Source organism: Rhinatrema bivittatum, chromosome 2 (assembly GCF_901001135.1).
Source record: "Rhinatrema bivittatum chromosome 2, aRhiBiv1.1, whole genome shotgun sequence".
Lineage (NCBI taxonomy): Eukaryota > Metazoa > Chordata > Amphibia > Gymnophiona > Rhinatrematidae > Rhinatrema > Rhinatrema bivittatum.
The window spans coordinates 76,776,590-76,799,100 of record NC_042616.1 but is presented as its reverse complement, the minus strand read 5'-3'; the positions used below and the strand labels follow the sequence as shown (position 1 = coordinate 76,799,100).

Sequence of the window (22,511 nt, the reverse complement as noted above, 5' to 3'; positions counted from 1 at the left end):
ACAAACTCTGACAAATGTGTTATATTTCTAGTCTAGGGAAAACAATAAAACGTATTTTTTCTTAAGACTACATGTAAAGATTTGGTAGTATAATATGACATATTTTGCCTTTTTAAACATGGTGAGACCGCACCTTGAATACTGTGTACAATTCTGGTCGCCGCATCTCAAAAAAGATATAGTTGTGATGGAGAAGGTACAGAGAAGGGCAACCAAAATGATAAAGGGGATGGAACAGCTCCCCTATGAGGAAAGGCTGAAGAGGTTAGGGCTGTTCAGCTTGGAGAAGAGACGGCTGAGGGGGGATATGATAGAGGTCTTTAAGATCATGAGAGGTCTTGAACGAGTAGATGTGACTCGGTTATTTACACTTTCGAATAATAGAAGGACTAGGGGGCATTCCATGAAGTTAGCAAGTAACACATTTAAGACTAATCGGAGAAAATTCTTTTTCACTCAACGCACAATAAAGCTCTGGAATTTGTTGCCAGAGAAGGTAGTTAGTGCAGTTAGTGTAGCTGGATTCAAAAAAGGTTTGGATAAGTTCTTGGAGGAGAAGTCCATTAATGGCTATTAATTATACTTAGGGAATAGCCACTGCTATTAATTGCATCAGTAGCATGGGGTTCTTCTTAGTGTTTGGGTAATTGCCAGGTTCTTGTGGCCTGGTTTTTGGCCTCTGTTGGAAACAGGATGCTGGGCTTGATGGACCCTTGGTCTGTCCCAGCATGGCAATTTCTTATGTTCTTATGTTCTTATTTTTTGGTGGCTAAAGTTAGTTGCAGTATATCTAATGAAATGCCAGCGATATTGAAGGTACTGAAATTCTGTTTCACTAACAGGATAACTTTCAAACAGTCATGCACAGTAATATATACATGTGCATATGGCTGTGCTTTTCTCACTTTTTTCAGTGCTCCAAAGTGGATTACATTCAGGTACTGTAGGTATTTCTCTACAGAAGAGGGCTTACAATTTAAGGCCTGGATTCATCATTCTAACGCAGAATGATGAATCCTGCGAAAACAGGGGGCGGGTCTGTGAAAGCCGGCAGCCTTCGCACCGAATAGCATCTGCCCCCTCGCCATCCCGACTCCGCCCCCAGCATGCTATCGCACGCGAAAAGGGCCTTTTCACGTGCAATAAAGGCTTATCACATGCGATAAGCCTTTGAAAATGACCCCCTAAGCTTGTACCTGAGGCAATGGACTTGTGACTTGCCCAAGGTCACAAGGAGCGACAGCAGGATTCAAACTTTGGTCTCCTGGTTCATAGCCTACTGCTCTAACCACTAGGCTACTCCTCCACTCTTACTTGAGTAAGTTGCCAAATTTACACATATAAATCTCTTTTAAAATAGCAACTTTCTTTTCATTGTAAAAAATGATTGAGAAATTTAATAAAGTATAAATTAAAAAAAAAAAAATAGCAACTTAAGTATGTAACTTTTGGCCCCATGCCAGAACACTCTTAGTCCGACCCTTATTTACATGAGTTCATATGCATGCAAAACATAATGAACACAGATATTTTAGATGTTTATAAAATACGGATTTCATGAGTACATGCTACTTTTGCGCATATATGATTCATTTTTATGCAAGTAACATTTTGAAAATTCACCCTTAGAGCTTTTCTCTAATTCTGTGTCTATGGAGAAAAAAACACTGTCATCTTTTAAATTAATCATAAAACTTTTACAGTACTACCCTACAATTAAATATTTACTGGCTCATTTTAAAAGGAACATGGGTATTGGCACTCGAGCAGAAATACGCTTAATTTTATATCATGCGTGCAAGTACACACATATGATTTTAAATATCCCTACTGTGCATATATGTGTGCAGCCTTTATGCACGTATTTTAATAACTAGATCCTTGCGCCCTAGGCAGACCTATGTCTGCCCCACACTTGCGTGCGTGGCCTGCATAAACGTGTATTTGACCTTTTTTTTTTTTTTTGCGAGCAATGTCTTTAAAATCTACCTTTTAGTGCATATGGTATTTTTTCCCCTCAGGGAAGAGACCTTGTAGTTACTAACATTTCTATCAGAACAGATATATAATAACATGAGAAAAAAAACTACTCAGTGATCATATTACTCTGTTTTACCTCCCATTTTTTCTTGGAACACATTTTAATATTCATAGTTCTTGGGAAAAGTGATTTCAAATGTAAAGAACAACATCATTATCCCTTATAAATAAAATGATAAGCTGTCAATCAGTGTGGATAATAAAGGGATTCTTTACAGGTTCTCTGCCTTTAATTGGGTCAACATGAAAATTATCTCAAGGTATTGTGCATGAGCTTCAGAGACCAAATGGATCCTTTCTTTAGGCATGATATACCTGAAGAAAGGGCCTGCGTGATCATGAAAGCGCAGGCACAACAACATCTGCTGATAATTTTTATGTATATGAAATAAAAGGTGTCACAATCTACAGAGAATCCAGTTTTCTGCAGGACTAATGAGGCATTGGTATTCTGCATCCTCAGCAAAGAGTAAGGAACAAGCATCCAGTAAACATCTGTAATTTTAACTCCTTTATTAAATTTTGTCAGCGCAATGCAGAGAAGCAGATTGAGATTAAAGCTCTATAAAACTGATTCATCAGTAGTGGTTTTGGCCTCCAAAAGACAAATTGTGCCTGAATATTGTGCTTTCATTAAGACTTACTATCATAAAAGGGGATATTTGGTGTTTTCAAATTCTTTAAAAGATATTTTTAAGTGCCCTGCTCAGTCTCCCACTCACAAATGGCATTTCACTAGTCTAGATGTACCTGAGCTTCAGGAAGGCTTGTGACACAGTTCCGCACAGAAAACTTATAAATAAATTGTGTACCCTTGGTATGGATCCTACGAGTGAATGACTGGATTAAAAACTGGCTGAGTGGGAGGTGGCAAAGGGTTGTGGTAAATGAAATTTTCTCTGAGGAGGGGGTTGTTAACTAGCGGTGTGTCTCAGGGATTGATCCTTGGACTGGTTCTTTTCAATATTTTTGTGAGCGACATAATGGAAGGATTGTCGAGAAAGATTTGCCTTTTTGCTAATGATACCAAAATCTGAAACAGGGTGCACAGCTAGGAAGGAATGGAAAATATGGAGAGATCTAATTTAGCTTAGGGAATGGTCTAAGGTCTGGCAGCTAAGATTTAAAGGTAGATTTTAAAATTTGAGCGCGCAGGGCCATAAACATGCGTATGGCGTGGCGCGTTGCTAGGGGCACGTATTTTGCAAAGTTCTGCATATGCACTTGAGCTATGCAAAATACGTGCATGTTTTGGCATGAGTTGTGCGCATCCCTTGTGTGCACTGTGTGCCCTTGCGTGTGCCCCTGCGCACGCCAAGCAATGGCGCACATATGTTCGCGTGCGCACACAGAAACATGAGGACAGGACTTCTGTTCCTCTTCACTGTGTGCGTGTAAGATGGCTGCGAGGAGGAGACAGCCCAATTTCACCACCAGGGACGTAGCTCTTCTGGCGTCCCTGGTGGTAACAGATGAGCGGCATCTGTTCCCAGTACTAGGCCAAAGAATCCAGAACCATGTGCTGCAGAGGGCCTGGCACCAGCTTCAGCACCAATTCAATCAATTTGCCTCCCACCGCCATGGTGTAAGTTGAATGTCTTCATAGTTATGTATGCTACCGCATATGGGGGCACGGGAGGGGGGGGGGTTGTGAAGGACAGGTAATGGCAGTGGCTACCATTGACATTTATATTATATGGTTATGTATGTATAAGGTATTTTAACACCTAGAAATATTGTTATGGATGATCATAGTTACAATGAGGTTATAATAGGTAACAAAGGCAGTAGGCCGTATTTGTATGGAATGGTGGAAGCCTTATTGCTACAAATATTGTAAATGCTATAAGGAAGAGATGGTAGTAACTTTCCCATGGAATATAAAATGGTTTCCTGCTGTTATGTCCATCAGTTTGTTGTACCCTCAGGACTGGTTTGCACCTAGGTAGTCAGCTTTTCAGGGCAGGCACAATTACTGTGCATGAGACTGTCAGCTATGCCCAGCTGACTCTATCCCTTACTCATTAGCATGTATGCTCCCTAGATGATGTACTTGAGCTTCCCTAGATGATGTACTTGAGCTTCAGGATGTATGCTCCCTAGATGATGTACTTGAGCTTCCCTAGTACAGCTTTCGCAAATCTCTAAACACCGAGTCCCTTCTTCTTTCTCTCACGGACACCATCCTCTTAAACCTGGAAAAAAAAACAATCTTACCTACTGGTGCTTTTAGATTTATCTTCAGCTTTTGACACGGTAAATCACGCAATACTCATAGACCAACTAGCAAGCATAGGCATCAAAGGTTCAGCACTCAGCTGGTTTAAGTCCTTCTTGTGCAACAGGTTCTATAAAGTTAGGATAAATAATAAGGAATCTCAGCCCGTCCTGTCAGACCAGGGAGTCCCTCAAGGCTCCTCACTTTCACCCACTCTCTTCAACATCTACCTCCTCCCACTCTGCCAACTACTCTCAAACCTCAAGGTCACTCATTACCTCTATGCGGATGACATACAGGTTCTTATCCCGATCACAGAGTCCCTTCAAAAAACCATCTCCCACTGGAATGACTGCCTTCAGCCAATCAATCGCCTACTTTCCAGCCTCAACTTAGTGCTGAATGCCAACAAAAAGGAGATGCTCTTTATCTCCCATGACACTCTTATCAACCCATCAAGCTTTGCGCAATCCACTAGCTTAAACATCAATTTCTTGCCGGACGTCAGGGATCTAGGAGCATGGCTGGACAACCAACTAAACTTAAAAAAATTTATAAACACTACCACAAAGGACTGCTTTTACAAATTACAAGTCCCCAAAAAGCTAAAACCTCCCCTTCACTTCAATGACTTCCGTCTAGTCTTACAATCCATCTTCCTAACAAAAATCGACTATTGCAACTCTCTCCTACTCGGACTCCCCACCAATTCTATCAAACCCCTACAGATGGTCCAGAACGCCGCCGCCAGAATCCTTACAAACGCCAATAAAAGAGAACATATCACCCCCATTCTCCGCAACCTACACTGGCTACCCATCAAATACAGGATCCTCTACAAAGTTCTCACTATCATTCATAAAGCAATTCACAACATATCTCCCATCACGTTAAGGACACAACTTCGACCGCATACATCTTCTAGACCCATCAGAAACGCATACAAAGGCACTCTGTATGCCCCACCTGCAAAAACATCACTAAGGAAGAGAGCACTATCTACTGCAGGACCTCACCAATGGAATGCACTCCCCCCCCCCCCCCCCCCCAGACCTACGACTTGAACCTAGCCTACCGGAGTTTAAAAAAAAGCTAAAAACCTGGCTATTCATCCAAGCTTTCCCAGATACGTAATGCAACCAGTATGATATGTTTTGACAGGACGACATGATTTGATATCTTAATTTAAGTGCTATCCTGCTAAGCTCACTATGCTGACTCTCTCTATAGGCAGTACTCCCCCCTTGCCGTCCTCTTACTCTCCTCCTTCACTTCCCCCCATGGTCCCCCCTCATCAGTAGACAACGTTGATCTCCTCTCTCCTTCGTTATTCCTTCTCTACTACACAACCGGATCTCTCCCCCTCATTCCGCTCCACTTTTATATCCCTCCCTTTCAAATTTGAACTTCTTATCTGGCAGTCTTTCCCTTCAATGCATTCATCTATTTTTACTTTATAATTACTCACCTATTTTGCTCCCTCTCCACTACCTTGTTCAATTGTTTTATGTTAAACCGGTGGCGAATTACTGTTTAATTTTATGTAAAGCTTTAGGCATTCACGTATAGCCCCGGGCAATTTCTGCTTAATTGTTATATTGAGACTTACTGTTTTAATCGTTTTTTGTAAAGCTTGGAGACTCACTGTTTAATTGTTTTATGTAAAAACCTTGGGCGTTTATGTAAGCCCCGGGCGATTTGCCGTTCCATGTAAACCGGACTGATTTGTATTTCATACAGGAACTTCGGTATATAAAAATAAAAAATAAATAAATAAATAGATAAATAAATAAATAAATAGATGATAACAAGAAAAACCTCATGCATTGTTGTTGGCCAATGAGTGACTAGAGAAGCCAGACATTAGGAGAGCTATTACTGAACAATGCATAGAGAAGTCATAAATGAGGGATTGATGTTAATGCAGCAGGATATTCCAGCAGCTCTATGTCTATTGAAGCTGAGTAGCATGATTCTTCATGGAGGCGAAATGTAGTTATAGCAATTGTTGTCACATACCAGTATAGAGGTTCCATTAGCGCCTTCAGAGCACACTCTTCCCATTTCTTTCCTATAGATAGAGGGCCTGAAGGAGACGACCTGGTGGCTGTGCCTCCAGAAGAGGAGGAGGCTGAAGCGGCTGCATGTAGAGTAGGCCGGGCCTGGTGGTAAGTGAATCTTCCATGCTAATGGCAGTGTTCTTACATAGATTAAATGTTTTTCCACATGAGGGTACACTTCATTCTGCCCTCTGCTTTGGTTTTAACGTGCTCTAGACCCTGAAGAAGAGGATAAGGACCAGGCCCTGCTCACGCACCAGCAGAAGCAGTTACCGTGGAAGGGGGAGCCGGATTCTCTACCCCCAGCCATGGAACATCAGGAAATGGAGCCACCTCCAGCTGAAAAGGCGCACCCTGGGCCTCCTCCCAGGAACGTGGGGACACAAATGGGCAAGCATCCATGGCCCTCTCGTTCCCCCCCACGTGAGCAACCCAGAGGTTCATCATTTAAGGCTGAATTCAGAAATTATGTGACAGGGTGCAAGAGTTGCTGAGGGCTATGAATGCCTTCCAAGGGAAGATGCTGAGGAGCACGGATGCGATTCTCAGGGCCTCCATATAACTGCTGGGAGCAGCTGTAATGATCCTGGAAAACCGCATGCCATGATCCTGAGCATCCTCCCTCATTCCTGCCTCCCTATCTCCCTGGGAGGGGGGGGGAGGTTGTACATACTTTTTGTCCCTAGTGCTCCCCTTCCCAACCTTTTTTTTTGTATATTTGTACGTATTGTAAATATTGTATATATTTTATGCAAAGTAAAAAGTTAAACATTTCACATGGTGTGTTTATTGTGTATGTAGTGACAGAAGGGGAGGGAAAGGGGGGAGGAAAGAGGGGGGAAGGTAAAGAGGGGGGAAGTGGGGAGTACTTAGGAAAATTCCCCTGCAGAACCAAAATGAGAGTTGCAGTTTTACAATTGTAGACATTCAGGTTTTTCTTTTTTGTCACCTTCACCAAATCTTCCAACAGTCAAGGAGGAACAGGAGCCAAGCCAAGGATGTGTGGGGCCGTCAGGAGCATCAGCATTGGAAGGAAGATCTGCAGCCCCATCACCACCTCCACATACAGCTGCAATGTGCATCCACAGGGACATCCAACACATACAGAAAAACAAATTACTTACTTTTCCATTGCAGTCTTCTTTTCATTCTTTCAGCATAGCTCAGGGATCCAGGGAGCCACTGAGGGTTGTGTACCAAACTTGTTCTTTTGTAACACATGTTTACTCTAATATGGCTGAGAGAGGAAAGATTAAAGACTCACAGGGGGTAGGGGGATTGCATATAGGGATCATTATTAACACAGAGTGAAAGGGGAACTGAGTACACATTATTATGGAATGTGCAAAGGATGGGGGCTTTTCATCTGCTCAGCAAAGAGAAGGAGGGGTTTTGAGGGACAGAACACCATAGTACTTATCAACCCTATACCGTTTTCCACTGTTAGACAGAATGGCTAGTCTGCAGTACTCATGTATCTCATCCTGTTTATACAGACTGTGAAGAAATATCTAGGGGGCAGACTTAAGCAAAAATATATCTTTAAAACACAGACTCTTTAAATGTCATAGCACATACATACTATATCATACAAACAGAGTACTCATAGCTACCTAGCAATTTACCATTCTTTCACATCCATAACTTTAACACACATCCACATGCTCATATTCTTTAGGACAGGAAAAGCCAAATAATTTATCTAATGTCATACCTTTTATAGAGCTTCAGGCATCATCCAGCCTTGAAAATAGGCTTTGTTGTAGCTATTATGTAATGCAGGTCCCCTCAACCTCTCAAAAGGCTTCAACATGCAAAGCTGTAGAATACAGTCTTGCTAGAAGCTATTTCACTGAGCTAGTATAGTGGGAAGAGATTCAGGTGATGTGGAAATTTCACCAGCTACTTCTCATTGATAGAGTATTGACCTCACATAGGAATGGGAGGAAAGCAGAAAAGACGTGTTTGAAATCTAACATCTGGCATCAATCCTTTTAGAGAGAGAAGACACATAAACTAAAATAGGAGATGCAAACTCAACATAAATGTCCCTGAACTGATAAAGTTAATAGTCACGACCTTCTAGGCTTTAATTTGCAAATCCTACTTACCAGAACGTTTTAGACCTGTTCCTATAGCAGCTGCATGCAAAACTCAAGTCTAGGTATTGGACACATAATAACCCTAGTGAAGAATGCAGAAACCGGATTGCAGGTCAAAGAGAAGATCAATCCAATCATGGCCAGGTGACAATCAACCCACTCCCCCACACAGCAAGGCAGTCAGGTCTTAATGTGCCCCACAATGATAAAGCTTAAGCTTGAAAAAGCTCCCCTTGATTGCTTAAATATCCTCAGCCATTTCACACTGGATATCATTAACACTTGAGCCAAGCTGTGTGATGATGAGTGGGTGGAGAATCGCCATTCCTAAGCCTCATTCTAATTAACTAGTGTAGGTATAATGAATCTTTTTTACATGTTCCGAAATCAAACAGCACACACATGTGCGGCATCAATGTTAACTGCGGTGCGCACAAATCAGCCAGCGGCACACATGTCACTCATCAATGTTAAAGAGACAGTGTGCACAAATCAGTTGTGCGTGCACATGTAACTCATCAATTAATTAGCAGCGTGCACAAATCAGCTAGCACGCACATGTCTGCATCAATTTTAAGTCCCACGTGCTCAATTGCAATGTGCGTAGATCGGATCCACCTGTGCGCATAATGTACATGGGGAAGGGTGCAAAGTACACAGCCTACAAAAATATCTATTGCCTCATTCACTGACCTACTTGCACCATGTCTCAGGTACGTGGAGCGTAACCTAACTTCCTATCAGCTGAGGTGGACATGCTAGTTGAGCATGTCATACAGTTCCAGAATCTACTGTACAGTCCCCAGTCCAAGTGGGTGGGTGCCTACAGGAAGGAGCAGATCTGGAAGAGGATCAGAGCAGTCAACTCTGTGTTCCACGACAACCATAGCATTGGGCAGCTGATGCACAAGTGGTGGGACCTGAGGAGGCATGTCAAGCAAAAGCAGGCACTGAGGATTGTAGAGGGACAAGGCAGTCACATCAGCTTCACCCCATCAGAGCAGCTGGTGCTGAGCACCTTATCTGAAGCAGCTATGGGTGGAGTTGAGCAGCTAGATGCCATGTAACATCTACGGCAGGAAGGTGAGCATTGTATTTTGCATTCTAAAAGTAGGCTATGTGTACTTCTTTATAAGTGAGACAGTACAGCCTTATTAAACATAATGCCATAGTAAATTTGCTTATGTATGCTTTGCAAACCATTATTGGTTACATCTCTACCTATCTGTATGTACACAGTTTAGACCAGTTGTTTGTGGTCAGCTCATTATTCACCACACAGGACAGGTTTCTTTAAAGCTCTAAAAACATTGCAGGAATGCCTGATCTACCCATCTACACCTTTTGTCTGCTGCTGCTTTGTTGATTTCACTTATGTGAAAGGATGCAGTGGTCTTTCTGGTGTGTATGAAGATATGCTGTCAGCTATAATACAATTTTTTTTAATGGCAAAAAAAGTGCAATATTTAATGCGCTGTTGCATAGCCTGTATATTAAAGAGCATAAGGGATGTTCTTTTGGGGCTATCTTCTCTGTCCGTTTCCCCATCAAAGTTCCCCAAGGGATAGCAAACGTATGTGGGCACAAAAATAACCTTCTATACAAATGTCAGAGGGAAAAAGCACCCTTACAAAGGAGCTTGCAAAAAACAAGATATGTGTTTAAAGCATGAGTGTGTAAAATGTGTGTGCAGGTTCAAGCAGGGCCCCAAGATTTAAACAATTTAGGATGTCATTTTCTATCTCCTAGCCATGTGTTCCTCAAGGCAGGAGCTGTACAAATGTTTAGCCTCCATGGTGTGGGGTGGGATCAGCTAACAGTGACCACAGTACCTGTCCTACACAGTGACACCAAACGTCAGTCCTGACTGTGTCTTGTGTCCCAGCAGTGGAAATTACATTTGGGGTATCTTTGTGACTTTCTCTGCTTCTTGCCCCTTTCATTACTATTCAAAAGACAGGGCCTTGTCTTTGTGTTAGTGGTAGACTGTAACCCAAATATGCAGGGCACACGTAAAGTGCTCTGTCTCCTTAGAAATTCATAATACCCAAGTGCCTTGCATCCCGGATTAAGCCCTACATCTGCCTTAGGGACTGCCACCGGGAGTGTAAATCAAGGTAGGGCAATATTGAATGCTATGCCCAGTTATATAGCTCTGTACCAAAGGACTAGTAATTAGGTCTATCTAGTGGAACATGCAGGGCATATGAACCAAAGTACAGAAAATACCAAATGCCAGTGTTTGACATTTACATATTTCTTTTTCTTTTTTTTTTTTCCCCAATTATTTCTTTATTGAATTTTTTCAAACGATATACATAAAACATAAAATATGTTACTTCACAAATCAAAAATATAATTCTAAATTTGAGAACAAATAATAATTTCCTATGATAAACAAATAATCCTCTAATTTTCTCAAATTAGGATTCTAATAATGAGGGGGATCTGATTATCAAATAAGTTCCCATACTTACAAATCATGTGGAGGGACAACTACTTCTTTATTCTCTATTGTATCTCCTAGAATCATTTCTTGGTTACTTTTTGGACTTGATTTATCTTGCAAGAAATTTTCTAATTGAGACGGTTCATTGAAACTGAATTTCTTACCCTGGAAATTAATAAAACATCTAGATGGATATCTCATATAAAACGTTGCTCCGATTTCCAGGGTTTTACTTTTCAGTTCCAAGAATCGTTTCCTACGGGCCTGAGTGGACTTTGAAACATCCGGAAACATATAAATCTTTTTACCACAAAACTGTAGGTCCTTATTTCTAAAGAATTTCTCCAATAAACATTCTTTTTCACTCTCAACCATAAAAGATACAAAGAGAGTTGCTCTGTTGTTGATAATATCTATTGATTCCTCTAAAAATGTAGTAATTCCAACACTATTTTCCTCACTTATCTTGTTCTTATCGTATCGAGGTACAAAATAATGTATTTTTGAAAAAGATGGTATATCTTTTTCCTCATACATCAAGATTTCTTTTAAATACTTTATTAACATTTCTCTTGGAGATAATAACCTCGTTATTGGGAAGTTTACTAATCTTAAGTTTTTTACTCTTATCAAATTCTCCAAGTTTTCTAAATCATAATGTATCGAGGTGTTATCTCTAACTAATACATTTTCTACTTTCTGTAGGCTCTCTATTTTCCCTGTTGTTTCATTCATCAATATTTCTGCAGCACTCAATCTTTTACCTTGTTCTAAAATTGACGTTCTATTAATACTAATTAGAGAAGTGAGAGAAGAATTAACTTGCGTCAAATTCATGTCCAATTTCACCAGAACCCTCCACAGATCCGAAAGAGTCACTTTGGAAGGGTCCACAGCCGAAATCTGTGGACTACCAACAGTTACCACCGGATTCCTTTCCTGTGCCTCACTCGAAACATCTCTGAGGCACACAGAAAGGTCAGATACATCCACTGCAACTTGCAAACTTCCTGCACTTACGTTGGATGCAACTTCCCCATCCAGTTGGTCCTCTCCCGGATTCCTGTGCGGTTGAGGGGGAGTTACTGCATTGCCTGGACTCAGCGAGGCTTCCGACGAGTCTCGCAAACTGTCCATCTTTGGCAAACCCTGCCGACTTACATGGGCGTCCATGGGTCCAAGCTTAGGTGTTATTGTTGCAGGAGACGATGTGACAAATCTTGCCTTCCTTTTGCGGCCCATCAAACCGCAGATGTTTTCCTTCCCAGCCAAATCCCAGTCAAAGCCGGTCTAAGCCGCGCGCCGGCGTCGGCTGCGCGCCGGCGTCTCTCGGGTGTTAAAGACCCAGACTCCTGATGATGACGTAAGTCCTCTGCTCAGCTGATGTTAATTGCTGGCTTTCAGTTACTCACTGCTCGCTTCTAGTTGTTTATTAGTGTGCGTTTTCACTCCGGGGACTCCAATCAGGGCGGCTAGTTGTCTCTCCAACTCTCACTCGGCCAGACCCCACTGAACTGCCGGCATCTCTCGGGTTTTAAAGACCCGGACTCCTGATGATGACGTAAGTCCTCTGCTCAGCTGATGTTAATTGCTGGCTTTCAGTTACTCACTGCTCGCTTCTAGTTGTTTATTAGCGTGCGTTTTCACTCCGGGGACTCCAGTCAGGGCGGCTAGTTGTCTCTCCAACTCTCACTCGGCCAGACCCCCACATATTTCTTTTTCTAGAGGAGCCAGATGATGAGCGTCCAGGACCTGCACCTAGACAGCCCCAAAGGCGGTACCGGCGTCTGCAGGTAATCCTTGACAGCTTGGATGAGGAGAGAGAGGGAGCTCGTGAGGAGCTTCAACAGCCTAAGCTGGAAGAGGCGCAGCAGCGGCAGGAAGAGGAGCCGGAGGACACACTGGCTGATCTGCTACAGGATCACCCACAGGACAGCAGTATGTCTGACCAGTCCGAACCTTAAATGGCTGCCGGTCAGGCTGAGAGGCTGTTAATACAGCAAAGCGGCAGTCTCTTGGAGATGATCTCAGGCCTACATGATGTGATGAGGCAGGAAGCAGAGGCCCTCTGTGATACCATCAGGGAGGAAGCACAAGGCCTCCATGATACCATCAGAGAGGGAAGGGTAGGAGATTTAGCAAGGTAGTACGGGACCTTTGCCAGGCAAAAAATGATCAAACTGCAGTCTGGAGGGAGATGCTGCAGCGGATGCACCCCTTACAACTGCAGCAACCAGTGGCTCCCTGGCCTTTCATAGTGTCTGGGATGCAGTACCCTCCACCTTATGGGCCACCATTCCCATGGATGGCACCTACCCATGCTGAAGTTCCCACTGTGCCCCAGCCACCTGCTTCTCAGCCTACACCAGACTATCCCTGGATGGCACCTCAGCAAGCACCACCCTAGCCTGTACCACCCGTCATGCTTCCAGCACCACCACAGCCACTGCTGCCTCTGGCTGTACCTTCCTACAGCCATGAACTTGAACTGCCATAAGCTTCTTTGCTTCTGAGGGCAGCATGAGCTGTGGCAGCCTAAGCTTCCTGAAGCCAGAAAAAGAAGCGGGCTAAGAAAATTATGCTTTATTTTGTTATCCTTTATTTTGCCGCACGTTTTTGTAAATAAATGCACTTTTTTAAAATAAATGCACTATTACCGTCTGAAAGGATTTTCAATGAGATTGCTCCTTTGTTCTATAGCCTGCCTTTGACTCAAGCGATGTATTTCCTGCAATTCTTCCTGAGTCAGAAGCTTTTCCTCCTCCTCCTCATTCTCTTGATAGCCCTCCTTCCAAGAAGGCATGTGTCTGTTTGGTGCTAGGTTATGTAGCATACAGCAGGCTAGAAAGATCTCACACACTTTAGCGGGGTGCTGTAAAGAAGGCATCCTCCAGATCTGTCCAGACAGCAGAAGCGTGTTTTAAGTAAGCCAAAGGTTTCCTCCTTGACAGCCCTGGTCTTACGGTGTGCCCTGTTGTAGCGACACTCAGCTGCAGTTCCTGGGGTGGAAATGGGGATCATGAGCCAGGTTTTCAGTGGATAGCCTCTGTCACCTGTAGGAGGAGAAGACACAGAAAATAAGAGTTACATATGCCTTCTGGATTTTATAGTGGCACAACTCACAGGGCTAGTTTAGAGGAGCCCTGCAGTGGCACACTAAATATAAGGTGACAAAAGTAAGCAGGGAAATGGGTATATGTGGGTGTATTCCTATCTAGAAGCCATCCCCCAGTGATGTGTCCTTGCTGGAAGTGGTCATGAATTTTTGATTGTGAGAGAATGTAGACATCATGAGTGGATCCTGGAAAGCGGGGCACCACATTCATGATGATGCCCTTGGCGTTGCAGACCACTTGCATGTTTAGGGAGTGGAATCCCTTGTGGTTGCGGTACATGGCCTCATCTCCTCCTGGAGTGCAATTAATAGCTCTCAAGACCAAGGGGAAGCATGCAATTTGATAGAAATCAGTTATTATTTGGTGGTTTTCCTGTCTTTTGGAGGGGAAGGAGATAAAGTGTTGTGTTTTCCACATCAAGGCAGTCAGGACCTGCTCTAGACACCTTGATTTGGCAGACTGAGTGATTCCAGATGCGATCCCTAGAGGGATTTGGAAGGTGCCAGTAGCAAAAAAGGCCAGGGTGGTAGTGACCTTGATATGTACTGGCAAGGCATGGCCCCTTTGGGTGGTAGGTTGCAGCTCTGGCTCTAACAGTTGGCATAGGTGCAGTATGGTTTCCTTGTTAAATCTGAACCTGCGCATTACTTCCTCATCGGACAGATCCAGAAACTGTGTCCAAGTCCTGTAAACTCTGTGTAAGGGGTAGCTCCTCCTCTGCATTCTTCTTCTCCTCTCTCTTTCTCTTCTGAGCCATATAGATCTGAGTACCCATGCAGCTACTGTAATCATAATATTGAAAAGAAACACATTATGAATATTCCCCTCAGTAGCTGTTGATACAAAACTTATTTCTTACCTCCTATTCTTGTCTCTTCCCTATGTTATACTAAAATTACCAGAGCATACATGAACTTTTTTTTCCAGCTTTTAGTCCTTTCAAACCCACATTGGAAACCTGCTAGCCATGTGCTGTTAGCTAACACTTTCCCAGTTAGTACCAGTAAGTCCCAGAAACACTCCCTCCCACCTTTTACCTTGCTCATGCATCCAGTGATCCAGGGTAAGGAGCCAAACCAACAGAAAACACCCGAGCAAAACGGAAGTTAGCACTCGCTCACATATACATGCAGTAGCAAATATACGCATGTGAGTTTGGCTGAACGCGTCGTCTCATAAGCTTGCAGCCCTTATAAAATATGTCAAACACGCGCACGTCTAGTGTCTGCCCCCGACATACCCCCTTAGGGTTGCCCCGCTCTGAGGAATTTTGCTGCACGCCACATGGTAGGCCACAACGGCATTTTGCGTGCTTTCTAAGGCTGCCCTTTACAGGATTGTCTTCCGGCATGTGCATCTAGCTCTGCGCCCAGGTTGTGCATCCAGTTTTTGGACGCATTCAGGCCTTGTAGTCTGTGTGTCTATGTTAAGCAATGCCGTAATGGCTGCCTACTTTCCTCTGTGCTTGAGTTTTTTGGGCGCTTGTTTTTGGGCGCCTAGGTAGGTGCCTATGTGACTCCTAAGTATTGGACGCATAATTTTTGGGTGTCTAGGTTGAGCGTGCATATAAAAAAAAAAAAAGAAACAGCTAAATGCAATCCTTCGGCCACTGCTCAGCGCTTTGTCGGCCATAATGTGCCAGTACCTAAGAAGCCTAAGCGTCTTTCTCTTTGCACTGCTTGTCATATTCGGGCGTCTCAGCCAGGAGTGCCCACTAATTTGTACCAGTGCTGTTTGGAGGTTCAGGAAGAGTTGTCTTCCTCTGATTTCACTAAGCCTGGTTCTTCCCAGCCAGATGTGGGTCTGTGTAAAGACGACTCAGGTGGGCACCTGATTTTGGAACTCCGTTGTCATATTATACCGTGAGTTATTACTGTAAACCGATGTGATATACCAAATCGATTGTCGGTATAAAAAAGACAAATAAATAAATAACTCCCCTAACTGGTTCCTCAGCAGGGGAAGATAGCTCAGTGAGTACACCTCCTAGTCTGGATACTTCTAATTTTTCATGGGTAGAATTTTTCCAGGGGTTGCAATCCTTTCTTCAGGCACAGTCCTCAGTCCTGTCCAATGATCCCAGAGCAGAGGTGCAGTAGGATCCCTGCCTGGACCTTCTGTTAAGCACCAGAGTACTCCTAGAGTGGCAGCGGGACCTCTGGATAGAGATATGGGCAGCACGGATGATAATGCAGATCCTGATTCTCTTGAGGATAGTGAAATACCCCCCAGATTTGACCGTATAGAATTATGTTACGGTTCTTTCATAGAGATGAACTGCTAGCTCTGATTTTCCAGACCTTGAAAATGCTTGGAGTTTCTGGGGCAGATTCCATGTCTGAGCCAAAGAGAAATACCATTTTGGTTTCTTTGCATAAAGCCTCTTGTTTTTCCCTTCTGATGGAGGCTATTCAAGATTTGATTAATCTTGAGTGAGGCACACCAGAGGCTAATTTCAAAGGGGGTTGGGTTGTGGTAGGCCTGTACCCTCTAGATCCAGTGGGAAGAGAGCACTTTTGTTTTCCAAAGGTAGATGCACTTGTGTGTGCAGTCTCAAAGTGAACCACTATTCCCGTGGAAGGAGGAGCATCCTTGAAGGATGATCATGAGGAAAGATTGAGACTATCCTAGCATTGTCAGATGAGGTGTTTCAGCTGATTCTGGACTGCTGAGGTCTTCCATTCCTAGACCACCTGGCAACTTTGCGCAATGCGAAAGTTCCACGATTCTTCAGCCACAGAAGAGATCCGAAGTCATTGGGGATCGATACCCTAGTGCAGGAGTGGCCGGAAGCCAAGTTACTGTATATTTCTCTTCCATGGCCCATGTTGGGCTGATTGATTCGAAGGATCATGTGCTACAGAGGGCTGGTGCTCTTTGTAGCTCCAGGCTGGCCTAGGAGAGTATGGTATGTGGATCTGCAGAGGCTCCTGGTGGATTCCTCTCTTTGACTTCTTATGCACAGGTCCCTGTTGCAACAGGAACCTTTCCTTCACGAAGATCCGACTCGAGTTTGTCTTACGGGAATGGCCCTTTAAAGGGCTCGCTTGCTGAAGCGGGGTTACTCTGTGGCTGTGATTTCTACCTTACTGAGAGCTAGAAAGTTCTCCTCTTCCTTGACCTATGTGCAAATTTAGAAAGTGTTTGAGGCTTGGTGTGAGGGTCGAGGTACTCTTCCTTCCTTAGTAAATATTCCATTCATTTTGGAATTTTTGCAGGATTGCTTGAATAAATGTTTGGCTCTGAGTTCCTTTAAGGTGCAAGTAGTGGTTCTCACCTGTTTCAGGGGTCAGGTAAATGGTGGATCCTTGTCGGCTCATCCTGATGTGGCCCATTTCCTGAAAGGAGTGAACCATCTTCGTCCTCCCTTGCGATTTTCGGTACCCCTTTGGAGTCTTAATTTGGTATTGGATTTCTTGGCAGGCCCTACATTTAGACCACTGCGTATCCTGTCCTTGAGATTACTGACCATAAAAATGGTGTTCCTCGTGGCAATTTGCTCTGTGCATAGGATTTACAAATTGCCTTGTCTTGCCATGAGCCATTCCTTCACATGACTCCAGGAGAGGTTCAGCTGCATACTGATCCTTCCTTTTTACCGAAGGTGGTCACTTAGTTTCACTTCAATTAATCCATTTCCCTGCTGTCTCTGAACAGAGAGAGAGATGCAGAGGGTATCGTCTGTTGTGACCCTTGGATGTCAAGAGACATATTGTCAGGTAGTTGGAGGTTTCTAAGCCTTTCCGGAAGTTGGATTGCCTGTTTGTTCTTCAAGGCGGTACTAGACAGGGAGAGTCAACCTTGCGGATGCAGGGAAGCTGTTACCTAGTCAGATTAGGGCTCATTCCACTAGGGCTCAATCAGTGTCATGGGCAGAAGTTAGATTGTTGTCCCCTGTAGACATTTGTCGAGCTGCAACATGGTCCTCTTTACACACCTTTTCCAGATATTATCATCAGAAGGATGAGGCCTTTGCACTTGTAGTTTTGATGGACTGCAGGCAGCCTCCTGCCCTATTTGGGAGTAGCTTGGATATATCCTACTTGTTCTAGATTCATCTGACTGGATGCTAAGAAATGAGAATTATTACTTACCTGATAATTTCCTTTTCTACAGTACAGTCAGATGAATTCAGCTTCCCTCCTGTGGCTGCCGAATGATTGCATTATGGTCCTCTTATGTGACTACATGTTACAGGGATTACTGGTAAGTGTTAATCTAGTCCCTAGACTTATGTTTATACATTCTTGTCTGAGTTCAGTGTTGCCTGTTGGCTGAGTATTTAAATGGTTACTTGTTTTTAATCAAGAATTTTGCTACTCTGTCCACATTTGCTTTTGAAGTCAATACTGGCAGGCTAATGTCACTGCAGGGGTATATGTACTGTGACATCAGTTTGCTCCATCTCCATCTGCTGGTAGAGGTGCAAAACCCCCTTGTTCTAGATTCACATGACTGTGCTAAAAAAAAGGAAATTATCAGGTAAGTAGTAGTTTCTCAATAATGCATTTAGTATGCAAAACCCAAGGAAAAGGTACAGTACTGGAGGTGAAATTCTTCTAAGCACAAATGAAGAGCAGGATCTAAGGGTAATTGTATTGATTATCTTAAGCTGGTCAAACAGGTGGTTAAAGCTCCGGTAAAAGCCAGAAAGATACTTGGCTGTATAGGGAGAGGAATAATCAGCAGAAAAAGGGAGATGATATTGGCCCTGTATAGGTCACTGGTGAGACCTTACTTGGAATAAGGTGTACAGTTCTGGAGACTGCACCTTCAAAAGGATATAATCAGGATGGAGTTGGTCCAGAGGTGGCAACTAAAATGGTCAGTAGTCTTCATTCTAAAGCATATGGGGATAGACTTAATCTTTTACAATAACATGATAAACACATCATGTTTCAGAAATCCATCACAGTATGTAAAATAAATACAAAAAATAAGTAAACATCAAGAACCAAAATCTAGAAAATTGTAAATATGTTAATCTAAGTCCACAATTCAGGGAATCGAAGGAGATGAAAGTATATAAAAACCATATGAAAAATATATATTGCTAATAATAGCTGATCAAGAAATCTGAGCAGTCAACAACAGGTAGCTCAGCATAATCTAAATTGTTAAAATAAATAAATAAATAGATAAATCAGAATTGGAATAAGTTGAAGTAGGCTTCTTAAATTTACTTCTAAGAACAGCAAATATGATGATGAGGATCTACAAAATTATTCCACTTCCCTAAATAGCCCACAATGTGCTTGCAAGGGAATTTGAAAAAAAAAATATCCCCAATGTTAAAAACCTATTGACATAAAGCAATAAATCTTTTCCTGCTAGACTGTGTACCCTTTGATAAGTCAGGAAACATAGAAACATGACAACTTAAAAAGACCGTATGCCCCATTTAGTCTGCCCAGCCATCCAATTAATTTAGTTTTATAATTCCCATCACTCCCTTAGACATTCTCTATATTTATCCCTAACTGCTCCAAAACGGGCATTTTTCTATTCTTGAAGAATGAGTTGAGGACAAGATGTCTGTCCAAATTCATAACAAGGGAAACAAGTATTGCTCTACTTTCAACCTCATCCTTTGACAGCTCAAAGAAATCTATTAAATTTGTGTTTGAAGCAATAGGGGTCAAGACATCAAAACCCTCATCTCCTCCCTGTATCGGAGTCTCTTTTTTTTTTTTTTTTAAATCCAGGTACATAAAAATAAATACAAAAAACAAATGGAATTAAATCAGAGAGAAACTTCAAAATCTCCAGAAAACATCTTCAACATCCTGTATGGAGATACTAACTTAGATTGAGAAAAATTAATTATATTCATGTTCTTATATCTAGCCATAGCATGTAGAGACTCCATCTTGCTTCTCAAAAAAGTTATATCTTTCATCAAATTGACTTTAATACTTTGTAAAGTAGATATTTGGCTTTGTGAAAGATATTCTTTCAAGGTACCTTCAAGAGCAGTAAACTTATGGTCCACATCAGCAGTAAATGTGCACAACTGAGTAATAGTCCTTAAAGTATCTTCAATTCTGCCAATCATGGTCTATAAATCTTGCATCAAAACTTGCTTGGGAGGCTGTGGAATTGACATTACTATTTATTTATTTATTTATTTTGTATACCGACATTCGATCGAGATATCACATCGGTTTCCAGGTAACAGGTTGAATAGGGCGAGATCTGCCCTATTTTACATTTAACAAGATAACAATTGATTAAACTATTGAAGTAAAAAACATTGTAACATATGAATACAAATGAATGGGAGTATAATTTGTAGCATCTAACCTATATACAATATATACAGTTTGAATTGGTTACGATTACGATTAGTTCTGGTGGGAATAGGGGGGGAAAAGGAGGGGGTGGTTGTGAGGGGGTGATATGCGGTAGTGCATGTAAGGGTCAAGTGGGCAGGTTTTCAAGAACATGCAGTTGAAGGGGTTGGGAATCCGGAGGGAAGGCTTTCAAGAACAGCCATGTTTTTAGCTGTTTTTTGAAGACTTGTGGTGAGGGTTCGTGTCTGAGATGAGTGGGGAGGGAGTTCCATAGGGTAGGGCCAGCTATTGTAATGGCTCGTTTGCGTGTTGCATTGAGGTGAGCATTTTTGAGATTTGGGATGGAGAGGAGACCTGTGTTGGAGGTTGTAGTGATGGGAGTTTTACAGCATTTGGAATTTTCAGAGAAAACACTGTTGCTGTTAAGCCCCTCACCTCTGATCCAAAGCAACTCCAGCATAGCCTCTAGCAGCATGCTTTTTCAAGGACCTGGGACTCCAGATCCTCAGCAGAAGGTCTTCTGGTGTCCTTGTATTCCAGTATATTTTGCTATCCTTGTCTCATTCTTGCCTTGTGTCTTATTCTGTGTTCCTTGTCTTGGTTCCCTGTCTTATCCTAGCCTCCTCTGTGCTCTATTCCTTGACCGGTTCCTTGCCTTTCGGTCCTTGTTTCTGACCCTTGCTTGCTTGTCCTGTTGACCTTGACTGTCTTGTCTGTCCTGTTTGTCTCGGACTGACTAGCTGGATCCTGACCCTGGCCTGATCTCTAATCTTCCATTGTCTGCTACCTGCCCTGACCTCTGGCTTGTTACCTGTTTCTCTCTCTGCTGTCTGCCTTGACCTCTGGCCTGTTATCTGTTCTGCTGTCTGCTGCCTGCCATGACCCTTGCTCAGATCATACTCTTGCTCAGATGGCCTGGCAAACACAAAGTGGCTAATCTAAAGTCTCTCTGGCGGCCGTGCGCTGTAGCAAATTTGCATGCAGAAGTGCAAGCACATCCGTGCATTGGTCGGCTTAAAATACATCATTTTGCATGTTCTTCCATACCCCTAATATGCCCCTTTTTACACCTGTGCCATTGCTCGAACACACGCATATATGCACTTTCTTTGCGGCTTTTAAAATCCACACTGCTCGTACGTGGCCCATATATGCACGTATGTGCCCATTTTCACTCCAGCAATGTTTTTAAAATCGACATGTTAACTATTTAATATGCATATAGAATAGCATGCTCCCTGATCCCAATTGAATGACAGCAACATCTTATAAGAGACTGCACAATATAATGTAAATAGTTAATCCTAACTGCTCAGTTATCTTACTCTAATTCTCTACCCAGTTATATGAACCTTGTTGTAATGTAACTTTACGAACTCTTTGCACTTGTTAATGTTCCATTTCTGTGTTCACACCCCCTGTTATATGTAAACCGGCATGATGTGATTTTTAATCACGAATGCCGGTATAGAAAAACTCTAAATAAATAAATAAATAAGCAAGCTAAGAAGTCAATATTCACTATCACTTAGCTAGATCTGCACTGGAACCGGTGCTTTTTAATTATTTATAAATGACCTGGAAAAGAGAACGACGAATGAGGTGATGAGATTTGCAGATGGTACAAAAGTATTCTGATTTGTTAAATTATAAGTGGCTTGTGAAAAATTGCAAGAGGATCTTGTGAGACTGGAAGACTGGGCATTTAAATGATAGATGAAATTAAATTGAACAAGTGCAAAGTGATGCATATGGGGAAAAGTAACCCACACTGTAGTTACATGATGTTAGGCTCCATATTAGGAGTTACTGCCCAGTGTGCGGCAGCAGTCAAAAAAGGAAATAGAATATTGGGAGTTATTAGGAAAAGAATGGAGAATAAAATGGCAAATGTCATAATGCCCCTGTATTGCTTCATGGTGAGGCTGCATTTAAAGTACAGTGTGCAGTTCTGGGTGCCGCATCTCAAAAGAGATATAGTTGCATTTGAAAAAGTACAGAGATGGGCAATCAAAATGATAAAGGGGATGGAATGACTCCCTATAAGGAAAGGCTAAGGAGGTTGGGTCTGTTCAGCTTGGAGAAGAGACATGTGAGGGGTGAATATGATAGAGGTCTGTAAATTCATAAGAGGAATAGAATGGATAAATGTAATCAGTTATTTACTCTTTCAAAAAATACAAAGACTAGGGGTACTCATATGACAATATTATGTAGCACATTCAAAACAAAT

At 42.5% G+C, this 22,511-nt stretch overlaps 1 protein-coding gene across 4 annotated transcripts in view; it reads left to right on the top strand.

Moving 5' to 3' along the window:
* The window catches only part of MINDY4 (MINDY lysine 48 deubiquitinase 4), a 459,492-nt gene that overhangs the window by 417,005 nt on the left and 19,976 nt on the right, over window positions 1–22,511 (top strand). Inside the window, exons 16-17 of one of the 4 annotated variants that reach the window (XM_029588355.1) lie at window positions 6,336–6,426; window positions 6,535–6,969. The exons of the other annotated variants lie outside the window; for them this stretch is intronic. Of the exons in view, the coding sequence (XP_029444215.1) occupies window positions 6,336–6,413 (78 nt within the window). The 3' untranslated portion in view covers window positions 6,414–6,426; window positions 6,535–6,969. Of the gene's footprint in view, window positions 1–6,335; window positions 6,427–6,534; window positions 6,970–22,511 lie in introns of those variants that run through there. 4 annotated transcript variants of the gene reach the window in all.